The 15537-nt window shown below is 44.1% G+C and overlaps 1 protein-coding gene across 1 annotated transcript in view; it reads right to left on the bottom strand.

Annotated features, from left to right (window-relative positions):
• Positions 1 to 6575: 6575 nt before the first annotated feature.
• Positions 6576 to 15537, bottom strand: part of FRAS1 (Fraser extracellular matrix complex subunit 1) — a 1404104-nt gene continuing 1395142 nt past the window's right edge. The window contains exon 27 of the mRNA XM_086961814.1: positions 6576 to 7305. Within this exon, the coding sequence (XP_086817940.1) occupies positions 6724 to 7305 (582 nt within the window). The 3' untranslated portion in view covers positions 6576 to 6723. The remainder of the gene's footprint in view (positions 7306 to 15537) is intronic.

Here is a 15537-nt window from a genome sequence, read left to right as displayed (position 1 = left end):
ACACGGGCGTGGTTCATAAAGATTGACTAGCATACTTTTTTATACAAAGGCACAAAGTTCACACTTTTTCTAAAGCTACACATATGTTTCGAGAAAAATAAGGCACTGCTTGTTATTTAATATAATGCAATACTTTGAGCAAGGTGGACATCCTTGTTTACTGAATACAGCAGTTGTCCCCCAACAAGGAACAAAGTCATTTAGGCACTTCAAACAGACAAGGAATCTGGGTGGTTGTACACATCTACAATACTTGTCGAAGACTACCAGAGTTGAGTGGGCAAAGGTATATCGGGTGAACGTGTGTCAATGAGTCTCTACAGTTGACATTTCCCTTTTCCAAAGTCTACTGATGAAAACTAACAGGAATAGTAATGTGACGTATGAAACATTGATGAATGCCAAGTTTAGAATGACTATTGACACCGGCCTACCCTCCCTTAACAGACGCGAGGCTCATTTCACTGCTGCTGCCTAATCTTAAGGAAATTGCGACTTCGATTCTGAATTGTGCTTAACTTTCAGACATGATTGACTCACACTCACTATCAGATGACCAGGCTTCCTTTTATTTAAAGATATGCTTTGGCCTGGCTGTCAGCAAACTTAACTCAGTTTTCAACATAGAATCCATAGAACTTGGAAGGCACAGCTTATTGCTATGCACAGTCCTCCAACAAAGTCACAAAAATCATTGACCCTATTAATGTTAAGTGAACTTTATGGTTGGGGCGTGGCTACGCTGCAGAAGATGGCGGTTGCTTAAGTGTGGAGCTCCTACCTAACTGCTCTTAACCTGAGCCCATCCTAGCCATAAAACACTATTTATTGTGCCATTCTATACTTTAACACACTAGATACCCACCTGTCTGCGGGGCAGCTGCCATTCTGAAGGTTTGGAGCAGAGTTAAAGGGCAGAGGCGGCCTGGTCCTGTGAACAAAAATGGCAGCTCTCAGCTAGTAGTCGGAACTCGACTGCATTGACGTGGGCAGTTGTTGATAGCAACTGGATCAGCCTGCAGTGGACCCCAGCTCGTGCCGGAGGTGAAGAGGCATTTGTGAGCCAGTCGAAGGGCCCTGGACAGTTCGGCAGTTACCCCCGACCAGAACTACGGTCTCGATGAAAGTTGATATTGGCCCAGACTGCAGCAATCAAGGAGGGCAGAGGTACGGGGCTTTAGGTGGCTGTGCCTGGAGGAACCGGACTACTGTACTGATCGAAACACGGCGAATAGGAGCATTGCCATGCAGACCCAGTACATTTTAATTAGTGGCCAATCGCTCGACAACCTCCCCACCCTGATGCTGAAAGCTTTAACATCTCCTTAGGTCTGACCTTTTGAGCTAAACCTAAGAGTGATACATGGTAGAAACATTTGTTATGACACCAGAGCCGGTCTGGTCATGACTGGAAGCAACTGGACACTATGTTGCACAAACCAAGAATACAGAAGTACCACCAAAGATGAGTGATGAAACCCCAACCACCAAACAGGCCACAGTGGCATGGCCTTGCTGGCACAGTCTCTATGGAGCCGGCGAACTTCACAGACACAACCTGGACTTAGTGATGCGGATGCACCAGACAAAAAGTTCAGACATGTTGATATTGAGCGATGTACCTTCCCTTCAACTAGGTCCTATTATCACTTCCCAGACAGTAGATGACACCCATATATCTGCATGTTCTCTGTGGCTATCTGATACAGGCATGGGCTTTCTGGGGAGGAAGGTCTAATGGTTCCTGATTTTGTGCTATGGTTAAATTCACATTGATGGGGCAATCTGCTATAAGCCTCACATGCCAGTTTCATGCCAGGGCTCAATGGATAGCCCTCAGAGTTTTATGCCACATATAGGTCACAGATGGCCCCACTGCCAGAATCCACCAGGGAGAATGTCATCAGAGTGCTGCACAAACCGGGCCTTGAGCCCCTTAATGGATCCTTATATAGACAGCAGTCACTTCTTTTGGGTAAAATTATAATGAATGGATTGTTTCCCTACCTACTGGATTGATCCATCCAGATCAGTGTGGTTGGATACCAGGGAGGAACACACATTATATATTGCTTATCAAATATCATGCACTGCTTGCGGAATACGTCTGTTTTACATGTTGTGGCATCATTAGATATCAAAAAGACATTTGATACTTTGGCATGGCCTAACCTTTTGAGCAGTATTGAGAAGGGTAGGGATACCGGCCAGCCTCCTATGATGGATTTCGCTGTTCTGTACAAAACCATGTGCATATATTTGAACAGGAAAAGTATTTGCAACGAGGCGGTAGATATCTCGGGGCACTAGACAAGGATGCCCGTTATCGCCCACTCTATTTGTAATTTCTCTCTATTCATTGGTTTCACTGCTGTGCCTCAAAGGGGGCGATTGAGGCATCGCTATTCATGATTTAATACATGCAGCTTCTTCATACGAGGACGAAGCGCTACTGTTCCTGAGAGAGACAGAACCCAGGTTAGTACCACTGATTTCACCATTGATGGAATTACGGAACATTTCCAGTCTCAAAGTTAACTCTGATAAATCCTGCTTATTCCCTTTCCGAGAACCAGGCACATTTAATGAGTCAAATTAAACTGGGACATATATATGTTAGGAACTCAACACTTTTGTATATCTTGGTGTACAAATACATCATCCAGACACAAATGAAGGGCTGGAATCTAGACACATGTTTTTCTGGGATCAGAAGATTCATGACATTTTGGGCTGGGATGTCGTTATCCCCACAGGGCAGGATGTCAATAACCAAGATGATTGTGTTTTCTAGCTTGGTTTATTACTTTAAGGTTCTCCTGTTGCTCTTTTATAATTTCCTTTTCTTAGACCTTAAGTCTGCCTTGTCAGAACTGATCTGGGCTCATAAGAGGCAGCGCCTCTAATGAAAAGGCAAAGCACCCAAAGATGCTAGGGAAAGGGGTCCCTAATAAGGAGATATATTACTTAGCTGCACAAATTGTGTGGATGGTGAGATGGTTAGTAGTTGAGACAGACCGTGAATGGTTAGACCTCATATGAATAATGGGCAGCAATGATTTATTCCACACACTACATACACTAGGGGTAGGAAGAATCAGCTATACGTGCTCCTTGTATACATTACAGTTAGGACAAATATAGATGCCGGATGGGTTTGGTTGGCCTGCATTTCCCATATCTCCGTGGATGCTTACTGAAGTAACAAAGGTGGTTTAACGACACTCAATACTACATTTAGACACAGAATGACATTACGACCCTCGGCGACATTTATGGAAAAGGCACACTTGTCCCGTTTCAAGCCTTGGTGGATAACTATGGTCTTAATGTTGGCCGATTCCATGATTGCAGCCATCAATACAATAGGGCATGTTGATACAAAAGAACCTCCAAAATCTGAAGCGAAAGACAGTGGCAGTGACTTCATTGCAAAGGGCCCTCGCCCCCACTTCTTTTTTAACCCAGATTTAGCCTTGTTTAAGGATGCAGGACTTGGGATGGTGTTGCCATTAATGTGGCTAATGGATTATCAGTGCCGGGATAGTTGTGATGACTACCATAATTTGTAACAATTGCTACGTGGTCTAGTTGTTGGTTCATTAATGTATTAATTTACTTTCCAACTAATGTTCTTAATGAATATTAATTGTATCCATGCTTGTGGTACGCACTATGTGCTAACCTTTCAAACGTTAAAGTGCTCCAACTGTACAACTGTCATTTTTATGACTGTGATAATACAATAGTCATTTGAAAAAAGTGAACTACAGCATCACAAGAACTACAAGTACTACCAACATTTCCCACTTTTTTTTACTTGACTACATCCCTCTATGTACGTTAGTATATCTGCTCCTAAATCTGCTTATATGCTTTTTCTGATCTTACCTAATACTTTATCACTTCTATATGCCTTGTGAATATCCAGCTTGTTTATACGTCAATAGCTATGGAATGGAATTTTAAATAATAGTAGTGTTTCAACTACAAATTGCAAATGCTCCTACAGGTTGTATCCTTTGTATAATGGACAGATTCACCAAGTCAACTCCCACCACCATTGAGAATGACCTAGAAGAATACACCGACTACAGAAAAAAATCCAACATTTTAAAGTTTTTGTAATATCTCCTAACACAACCTAGAAGCCCTTGCAATTTTTAATATATTTTGAAACATTAATACATCTTAAATATTTGCAGAAAGAGTAAGCCACAAAAAAGTCAAAAGTAACAATATGAAAATAATTGGCAAGTTAATGGAAGGCTGAAAATAACACAATGCAAGTATAAAAACTTTATGGACCTTCGGGAAGACTCGGAGTGAAAAATAAAAGATAATTCACAAACTTTAAAACAAGGAATTGATACTAGGAATTAAGGGGACACCCTGGTTATGTTTACTGGGAGGCTAGAATAAGCTCTACACTCGAAAACCTTCACACAAGAAGATGTTGCAAGCAGCGGTGAGGTAGCGGCATTGACACCTTGAGGAAGGTACTAATGGTAAAATAAAAAGTAGCTGAGACACAATAGGGGCTTGTCAAGCAGGCCTAGGTGCCGTTTTAATGGAAGACCGTGCACCAAACAATTGGTAACTAACAGTAGTGAACACGGATGAGCCTTGGGGACCAAACAGGCTCTAAACATATGGGTTTAAACATTGTTCAAAACCTCGTTAATGCTCAATGAACACAAGTTACAATGACACAAATAACAGTTGCAGCTTAAAACCAACTTGGGAGTATCTGATGCTCATTAAACGCCCAACAGAGCTAAGAACTTGCTGTCCTTTATTTAATGGTTAGAGAATGATGTTACAGCTGTGAAGAGCAATGAAAATAGAGGGAAATATGTTTGGCCAGCAAGGATGACGGCAGTCGTAAGAATGCCACTGTCCAATCGAGTTCAAGACTGTAGCTGGTACTTCGGTGGGCTTTATCAGTCCCTGCTCCTTCACCTTATTAGAAATGGAAGGCTCAACGACCCAACCAATAAGGATGCTCTTTCAAATCAAGTAAATTGAAAAGCTTTATATATCAGGTTTACAGGACGGGGACTGCTGTTCTCTCATTTGCCCTTCACTTACTGAAGTCCTTTAATCATGCAATAAAGATTTCTATATAATACTGAAGTCCTTTCTTAAGCACCTCAGATTTGGCAGATTGCAATAAAATGTAATAAAGTTGCATATTAGCTGGCAGCTAGGAAACCTATCATTGCTCCCCCTGCAGTAGCCACTAAGTACAAGAAGCTTATTGCCCACCTCTATAGGCCAGCTCCCAGGTGGTTCAACATCAGAGACATTTATTTACATTAGACAGGCAACATAAATAAAACAGGCAATGTATTTGTCCTTTGTATTCTTTTATTCGCATTCTGCTTCAGTGTAAGTAAAAGTGCAGCCAACACGTTTTGCTCTATCCTAGGCTTCCTCAGGGTATGTTCTAATATAAATGGTGTCAAAAATCGACAAAGTGATGGGTTTTGCAAGACCAGCAAACATTCAGGTACACTTATTCAAGGTAACAAGTCTTGAATCTTAATAGGAAAACCGTTGAAGTTCGCAATAGTAGTGCAAAGTACGTTAATCCTGACGTACTTTGCACTACTATTGTGAACTTCCCCGGCATTCCTATTATCATTCAAGACTTGTTACTTTGAATAAGTAAACATGAATGCTTACTGGCCTTGTGAAAAAACATGACTTTAGTCGGTTTTTTACGCCATTTATATTGGAACATACCCTGAGGAAGCCCTTAATGGGGGAAATGTGTTGGCTGCGCTTTTGCTTGGACTGAAGCAGAATAAGACAAAAATGGATACAAAGGACAAAAGAAATTGCCTGTTTTGTATTGTTATTCGACTAACCTTCTCTATACATACTCTTTATTTTTGTTGCCTCTCTATTGTAAATAAAGTTGCATATCACTTGAAATTTTATTCAGAACGTCTATTGAAATTAATACCTAAAACTTTGTCTCCAGTCCAATGTGACAGATCATCTTGGAACATTGAAACTAATGTGATCAGTTGTACTCTATAAATTACAAATGTAGCTTACCCACCTACCCGAATGGAACAAAAGGAAAATTATTGTAACTTAGAAAGAAACATCTAACGAGAGAGACAAACTTGGCATGGGTCACTGTGCATTGTGCTATGTATTTCCATGAACTCTAAAGCAAATGGGTAATCATGTTAAAATTCGAAATAAAATAAATATATATATATATGTTTCTTCTGCAAAAACGGATACCAAACAGCCAAAATTATTTAACCATGGTTTTGGTAACAGCATTTCCTAAACAGATGCGTGACCGAATTTACCCAAGCGATTAACCTGACTTGTAAAACACTTGTGCCAGGTGACAGTAGGTTTTAGAAGTGAATTCAGCCACCGATTGTGCCAAAGACGTTGAATAATAAAATACTTTGCTTAAGAAGGTATGTTAATATGCAATGGGGTACGGAGGGATGCAGCACTGATGAAAGTACTAGTGACCTGAGGGAGGATGTTCTGCATGAACCTCAATCATGTTCTGGTTTGGTTGTTTCATAAGCATCTGGTAGATGAGGTAGCTCAGTTGTGAGATGATGTTAGGCACACCTGTCCATTACTCAATTGAATCTTTTTCCTTTCCCGTACACAAGATTATACAAGTAATAGTAGTTATTTTTGTAAAATGTATAAAAACCAATGAAAAATGTGTGAACACTATTAAACTTCTGTTCCATCATTTAGCTTGTTGTGAACTTTCACCTCTAAGTTTATTTTCTTGACAGTGACGCCTTTAGCTTTGCAAATATCATGTTCGCGTAACAGGTTGATATTCTTGACTGTGCAGTGCTGCCTGTTACAATTCTTCTCAGAATGGTCTATATTTTTTTTTAAACCGCCCAACTTGGTATTTAGAGGATATTCCTCCAAATCATCTCTGACAGGTTTCTTCTTGGGTTTCCTACATTTACTGGTTAAAAAGCAAACGGTTAAAACCACCACTAGCAACAACATTATTGCAGCAAAAGCATTTCCAACGGAAGCACCGGTCTGTGTTGACGAGACTGCGGAAGACTCGAACTCGAGGCTTAGTGATTTCATGTTTGTGCCATTCTTGACTGGATCTCCCTCGTTGTCATAAATCAAGGAGTCATCCAGAGTAAGTCGGCCATTCTTGTCCACTAAATCTCTTCTGCTGCGTTGAAGACGATGGGTAAGGGACCTCTGAACTCGAGGTCCTGCAATGGACTCCGGTCCAATTATGTAAATCACTTGAAGGTACCACTGGTGTCCAGCCTCCACCTGCAGAACGACCACAAAAAGACAGATCAATTGCAGTGCGTTATTCACCCTCTGAAAACAACAATGTGCTCGTGTTCCAGTCAGCATCACACAATGTGGATTTTTGTTCATACAGTCTGACCCCAAATAAAGCACATTTATAGCAAAACGATTTAACAAACCAAACATGTGGAGCGTTGGTTTCTAGGATGGTGCAATATGTTTCATTCTGAGTTGAAGGGAGCGTGAGAAAGGGACCTTTATTGCAAAGGCCACCCCCAATGGTGGCCTCAAAGGCCAGCGCCATAACAGCCACTGTGGCCCCAGAAGAATCCAGTTTAGGCCGCTATGAAGGGCCCAGAAGCATAGGGGGCTACCCCCTTGCACCCAAAGGCGTGCCAGAGAGGCGCAGAGTCACCAGGCCAATGGGGGTGGGGGGCAGGTGATTTGTGAAGCCGCCTTTGGGGTGAGAAGCTTGCAGTGGGTTATAAGGCGCCGCTCCCCACAGTGCATCATATTATTACCATTGTGGAGCTGAGGGAGCAGCGCAGCTGTGATTTTCGTGACCTGCCCACACCTAAGGAACAACAGTGTCACAGTGCTGGATAGACGGCAAGGCGGATAAGAAGGTGTACAATGATTGGTTATGGAGTTACACAGGTAGGGCGGTGTGTAGAGGAGGGCCACTCACTTCGGGATACCTTATAGCAGGGTGAGTAGGCCTGACAACAGGGGGTAGCAAACTGAGACGGCTTCTGTCGCCCAGACCCCAGCAGACGGAAGGGCACAGAAGAGACTAACAAGGTAGCGAGCTGAGGCCTAACTCTGGGGAGAGACTACCCCCCACAAGCAAGGGGCGTGGAAACCAACAAAACAATTTTATGACCCCAAAAGTGGCAAGAAATGAGATATGCCTGCAAAAGAGCTGAACAACAAACCGTCAGGGTGGTTTACGAACTTATGATGTGCAAATGATTTATGATTAGCAAATGATTTATGATAAACAATGTATGACAGATCGAAATGGTGATTTATGGTCAGGGTCATAAAATTATGGCCAGGGTATTGTAAGAAAAGAGAGGATTATTCATATAATGGTAATAAAACTGCGGCCAACATCGACCACAAAAAACTACAAGACGTGTTGGCTGTTTATTAGATGTACATATGTAAAAAGGTTGCATGCCATTCTTGAGTGGGCACAGTGCGTGGGTTATTGACTAAAATGCAATCCTGTGTGTCATTAGGCATTGCTCCACTGGTTCACCATGGTCTCAAGGCATCCTATGATTTTATGCACAAGGGCATTTTTGGAGAGATAAATTCAGCCCTTGGAGAGAATATGGATTGATTCAATCTCCTATGGTCCTGCACACCACAGCATCTGCCTCCAATCACGGACGAGCCTACCTTTAGGTATGATAATCAAGGTCCCAGGTTTTGAGCCTAGTGGCCCATTTGGTGTGCATTTTCTAATTATTTGATGGCTAAGGCATGAAGCAGTCTATGCCATGTTGATGGAAAATGGATGATTATGATATTTTAAGTTCTAGATTACCCTAGACCTGTGGCTAATACAGGATTATAAAGGTGTCCGTGTAAGAATCACCATTATTATGCCTGGGACGGGGTTGAGTTATGAAGCACAAAGTTTGAAACGAAAAGCAGCCTTCAAAGCTTCCCACCGAAGTACAAATGTGAGAACAGCAGAAATAAATGGTAAGCACTTGGCAAAGAGAAGGTAGACCTGGAATTCTCTCTACTGTAAGAATAAAATCAGAACTCGCACGAAGTACAAAAGGCATGCATGAATGTCACAAACATCCTAAGGAAACCTGCCAGCACAAAAACACAGCCCAACCATACAATATTACCATATGATATTGTTAAACTACAAGCTATACAAATGTAAATTAACAATACCAATAGTACGAGAGAGAAACAAAACTAGTTACTTATCTGTTTTTTGCAGCTTGAAGCTCTTTCAAATTCACGCCTTGTGCATAAGTCCAAAATCTAGTGGTCGGTTTCGGAAGTGCTGAATAACAAAACTTTTCCCTACTCTTGGTGGGCGTCGACGTGGGGTGGAGTTTGGATATGACATCAATCGTAAACCCACGTCATTCCATACGTGACCAAAGTTTTAGATTTTTTTCTCACACTACCCTTCTTGACTGGAGAGGTAAAAGGGGCCCATGCAAATATAGAAGAGCTTCAAGTTGCAAAAATAAATATTAGAGGTAACTTTTCTTCCATGGCACGAAATCTCTTCTAGATTCACATTCTGTTCGTAGATTACATAGTGGTGTTACCTCCTCGGTGGTGGTGGTTTGGAGAGGGAGTGGATGAGAACAAGTGCTTTGATGCTGACTGCACTAGACCCACCTCCTTGGGTGCCTCAACTTCACAACAGTGCCCTGTGAATGTGTTTTCTGAAGCCCAAGAAGCTGTCTTCATAAAGTCCTATAGTACACATTGGCCATGAATGCTAGTGTGGACCCTGTTTTTATAGTGGAGTGAGCCTAACACTTCACTTCAAATATTTTATTAGGTGATAGACCGTAGTGTTCAATGGTGTACACTATCTTTCTCAAAATTGTATTTTTCGTCACTGCCCTGTCTAGTGCCTGTGCTGAATGTTTGATGAAAATCTGTGTTTTTTTCCGATGCTTTCTGTTTCATGCATGTAGTATATCACCATCCTTCTGACATCTAAGTTGCATAGTGCTTTCTTTGCTAGTAGGGTTATGGACGAATGCTGGATGGATTATGGCCTTGTTGGAACGGCGACTTGGGTTGGAATTTAGGATGTTTCCTTATGGCAACCACATCCTTGCATAAGGATTAGGCATAGTTCCTGTATTGTAAGAGCCTGCAATTTGCTTACCGACCTCGCAGATGCGGCTGCCACTAGGAAAGCAGTCCTTAACCTACTGAGTGTGGGCTTCGGCCACTACCGGACCACGGCACTACTGCCCTAGTGCGGCTGTTGGCCAATGCTAGGAAGGGTCTAAAAGGAAACTCCTGTGCTTGGCACTGGATGTTTAATTCTTCAAATACTCAGGGTGGTAGGGAAGCCCTTCAGCTGGGGGGGGGGGGGTCATTCCCCCGTTTAAAAGAATGCCCCCCCTCTGACGCAATCTTGCTCCAGAGAAAACATGTAATATGCAATATTGTGTGGGGGATCAGTCCTTCTGACATGTGGGCGCCCTCAGGGGAAAACAAACATACGCACGGCCACAAAATGAAAATTACCTTGTGTAATGTAATTGGTGCTTATTTAAAGTGCACCAATACCTTCTGGTCGAATTAATACAATGTAAATTTGCAAAAAAAATGAAGCAATAGTGTATAGGGGTCGACCTTTCTGATATACGAACTGACTGCCCTCAGGACATATTTATTTTATGAGCATATATGGTTTCCTCAGAGTAAAACAAAATGGCGGGCACATTTTTTGGGGGGCTGGGGGTGGGAGATTGGGAGGGGGTACAACAGTTCCGAGGCATGAGCCCACCATCCGGCAGCAGAATTTTTTCTTTTTTAGGAAAATATATACTGTCCCCTTCTGAGGATTCCTTATCTGTTCCTGCCGCAGGCACCAGGCTTAGCCACACAAGTGAGGAAGGTTTTTATTGTGAAAAGTGGGCTAACACTAGGCGGTAGGAATTTTGAGGATTCCTGATGATTCTGGAAGCTTTCACAACAGAAATTTAAGGAAAATTTGCGATTGTAGGCAAAGTTTGAGATTTGCAGGGCATAGAGGGTAAGATAACTTTATGAGATCCACGCAAGGCATATGATCCTGGAATCCCCTGGGTGCATACTTTTAAAAAATGTCTGTGGTTGATAGGTTTACATGGGTGGCCCCAATTCCAACAGCTAGCCCTATTGCTGATGTCTCCGTGTAACGCTGTTGGGCAATTTGTGTTGCAGCCTCTTAGCCCATCCACACAAGTGAGTGGTGTTGTTGTCAGGAGACATATGGGAATGCTGGGTGGTAGGAAATTTGGGGATCCCCACAGATTCCATAATGTTTCCTCCCAGAATTGTGAATTTTTTTTTCCTTTTTAGCCAGAAATTGAGGTTTGAAAGGGCGTCTGAGTAAGAAAACTTTGTGAGATCCACGCAAGGCATATCACCCTGGAATCCCTCGGTTGTCTAGTGTTGAGAAATGTGAATGTTTGGTGAGTTTTCCCGGGTGAGGACACAAGCACCAAAATCCAAGGATACCCACATTGCCAAAACATGGCTGGTTTCTGTGAAAAAATGTATTATGTCCATGTTGTATTTTCTGCACTTTCCTGTCACGGGTGCTAGGCCCACCAACACAAATGAGGTACAATGTTTATTGGGAGACTTGGGAGAACGCTGAGTGGAAGGAAATTTGTTACTCCTAGGAGATTCCAGAAAATTCCTTCACAAAAATGTGAGGAAAATATATGCTTTTAGCCAAAGTTTGAGGTTTGCAGAGTAGTGTGGGTATGAAACATTGTGGGATCTACACAAAGCACACCTCCATAGACTCCGACAGGTAGGAGTAGTTTCTTTTCTGTAACTCCAGTTCTGTAGTTATAGTCATAATCTAGTGAATAGTCCCGCCCATGTGCGTGGACCCCGTAGCAATCAAAAATAATCTCTTAAAGTGTCGAAAAATGCAGAACTGCACAGACATTTAAGAGAGAATTTAAAGACATATAATGCAGCCTAAAAACAGGCTACACTGTCCAGTACTTCAACTAGAAATTCCACCAAAAATCCACAAACAGCAAAGCCTGTCCAGATTTCCTTTGGCCTAGCAGCAAAAACCCTCTGAAATGATAGAGAGGAAGACATGGACAGACAAGCCCCATAGGCTGCCATTATGTGGCTCAAAACAGGATACTGTGCCTTTAAGAGAACTTTCCAGAACTTCACAGTATCCCAGAATGCACTGCAGGTCCCTTTTACTTTCAGTTCTTTTTGAAGGCGTAACACGCCAGACCTGTAGCATTCCTTACATGACAATCTCTCCATCTGGGAGGAGGGTGGGCGCTTATGACTATAACAGAGATACCCCTACTACAGAACTGAGTTACAGAAAAGAAACTACTCCTTCTGTAGTAGGGGATCTCTGTGTATAGTCATAATCTAGTGAATAGAATGGCAAGCCCATCCCCACACCAACGCGGCGGTGGAGAAAGAAATCAACACCACTATTGTGCGAACAAATTCCGCAGCGAAGCCTGCCCAACCTGAGCATCAGCTCCGGCATCAGTGTCCAGACAGTAATGCTTAGCAAAGGTATGAACCGACTTCCACGTGGCGGCCTTGCATATTTCTGCAATCGGCACATTACGGAGCAAGGCTGTCGTGGCAGCTTTGCCCCTGGTGGAATGAGCCATAGGTTTACCCCCTAAGGTCTTGTTAGCTTTCTGGTAACACAGTTGAATGCAGGACACAATCCACCTAGAGATGGACTGCTTCGAGGTCGCAAGACCCGTCCTGACTGATCCATAATTGATGAACAATTGGTCTGACCTACGAATATCTTTGGTCTTATCCAGATAAAATTTCAGCACCCTCCTAACATCCAGGGAATGCAAGGACCTTTCCGCTGGAGACGAAGGATTCTGAAAAAACGTAGGTAAAGTTATAGTCTGGTTGACATGAAAATCAGAAATAACCTTGGGAAGAAATTTAGGGTGAGTACGCATAACAACCTTAGCAGCATTAAATACAGTATAAGGTTCTTGGCAACACAACGCCTGAATTTCACTCACCCTGCGGGCCGATCTAATGGCCACGAGGAACGCCACCTTCCAGGACAGGTGCTGCAACGAAGCCTTATGAATGGGTTCAAAAGGCTCCTTCATCAATCTGGACAGCACCACATTCAATTCCCAGGAAGGCGAAGGAAGCCTGACAGGAGGGAACACTTTCTTCAAGCCTTCCAAAAAGTCTTTGATCACAGGGATCTGGAAAAAAGAAGTCTGTGAAGGGCTTTTCCTGTAGGCAGTAAATGCAGCGAGATGAACCTTAATGGAATGAACATTAAGGCCAGACCGCGCCAAATGTAGAAGGTAAGGAAGGATGACATCTTCCTTGCACGTCGTTGGTTCAAAGTTCTTGGACGCACACCAAATACAAAACCTCTTCCACTTGTAAGCATAAGAGGTCAGAGTGGAAGGTCGCTTAGACTCCTTCAGTATGTCCATGCAATCTTCTGGCAGATTCAAATGGTCATATTGCACTATCTCAGGAGCCATGCCGCCAAACTCAAAGACGAGAGGTTGGGGTGCAACATCTGTCTCCCGAACTTCGTGAGAAGGTCCGGCCTGCACGGCAGCCGTATGTGAGGAAGGAGAGACCGGTGAAGCAGGTCCGTGAACCACCACTGCCTGGGCCATTCCGGGGCAATCAGGATCATCCGTGCCCTGGACTGAGACAGCTTGATGAGCACCGCTAGAATCAGGGGAATGGGTGGAAAAGCGTACACAAAGCTGTTCGACCAGTTGATCCAGAGAGCATTCCCCAGCGTCCCTTGCTGGAAGTACCTGGAGGCGAAGTCTCGGCATTTGCTGTTTTCGGCGGTGGCGAACAGATCTACGTCTGGAGTTCCCCACCTTTCGAAGACATCTCCTAGTACTTCGTCGTTTATGACCCATTCGTGGTTTTCCTGAATCAGTCTGCTCAGTGCATCTGCCTGAACATTCTGCACACCTGGTAGATGGGTAGCCGTTATCGTCAATCCTCTGGCCAGAAGCCAGTGCCAGATTGTCTGCGCCTCCCGCGACAGGGTGCGCGCTCACGAGCCCCCTTGCTTGTTGAGGTAATACATTGTGGTCGTATTGTCCATCTGTACAAGCAGAGAGGTGGTCTGGAAGGATGGATGAAAAGCCTTCAGTGCCAAGTGAACAGTCCTGAGTTCCAGGAAATTGATGTGATACGTGGACTCCATCGGAGACCAGGTGCCTTGAATCTGTAAGTCTCCCGAATGCGCCCCCCAGCCGTGGAGAGAAGCATCCGTCACGATAGTCTGAGTGGGAATGTCCTTGTGGAAGGAAACCCCTCTGAGGAGATTCTCCGCTGAACACCACCACTTCAGGGACTGACGAGCATGCAGAGACAGTCGTATCTTGTCGTCCCAAGATCCTCTCCTCTGGTCCCATTGTCCTCCAAGCACTCCTGCAGAGGTCTCATGCGTAGTCGTGCATGAGGAGTGAGGAAGATACAAGAGGCCATCGACCCCAGTAGAGACGACACCGTCCTCACTGTTGTAGATGGAGCGGTCATAAGAGCCTGAGCCTTCCGAAGGATCGATCGCCGTCGCTCCTCCGTTGGAGACACGCTTGCTGACAGCGTATTGATGGTGGCTCCCAAGTACTGAATGCACTGGACCGGGATCGGGACAGACTTGGACATGTTGATGTGCAACCCCAACTTGTTCTAGAGAACGCACGTCTTCTGGAAGTGTGCTTGAGCTTCTGAGAAGGAGAAGGCCTTGATCAACCAATCATCCAGGTACGGGTAGACAAACACCTTGTTCTTCCTGAGGTGTGCCGCTACCACTGCCATGCACTTCGAGAATGTTCTGGGCGCAGACTTCAGCCCGAATGGCAGCACTGTGTACTGGTAATGATTGGTGTCGACTTGAAATCGCAGAAACTTCCTGTGTTTGCACGCGATGGGCACGTGGAAGTACGCATCCTGTAGGTCTATGGCACAAAGCCAGTCCCCCTGTTGCAACTGAGGAAAAATCTGATGCAACGACAGCATGCAAAACTTTTCTCTGCGAATCCATTTGTTTGCCTGCCGCAATGCCAGAATGGGCCTGAACTTGTTCTTGTCCTTCTTGCGAACCAGGAAGAACCGGGAGAACAGACCTCTTCCTCTTTGAGACAGAGGTACGTCTTGTATCGCCCTTTTCCTTAACAGGATATCGGCCTCCGCCTGGAGCTCGCGCAGTTGATACTGCGGGCTGACCGGAGGGATCGCTGGAGGAGGGCTGATGAACCGAAGACTGTATCCATTGCAAACAATATTCAGCACCCACTTGTCCTGAGTAATTTTTCTCCACTCTGCCAGAAAAAATTGAACGCTTCCCCCCACCAGAGCGGGTAACGGATGAAGGGGAAGTAACCGCTCAGGGTCGAGACCTGGCTGGGCCCTTGTTCGCGGTAGAGGACTGCTGTCCCCCTATACCCTTCTGTTGTTTCTGGAAGGGTCTGCGGAACTGCTGCTGTTGTTGCTGCTGCTGTCCCGAAGATTGCC

Source organism: Lissotriton vulgaris, chromosome 3_1, assembly GCF_964263255.1.
Source record: "Lissotriton vulgaris chromosome 3_1, aLisVul1.2, whole genome shotgun sequence".
NCBI lineage: Eukaryota > Metazoa > Chordata > Amphibia > Caudata > Salamandridae > Lissotriton > Lissotriton vulgaris.
The sequence above is the reverse complement of the archived record's forward strand: the minus strand, read 5'-3'. Positions and strand labels throughout refer to the sequence as shown.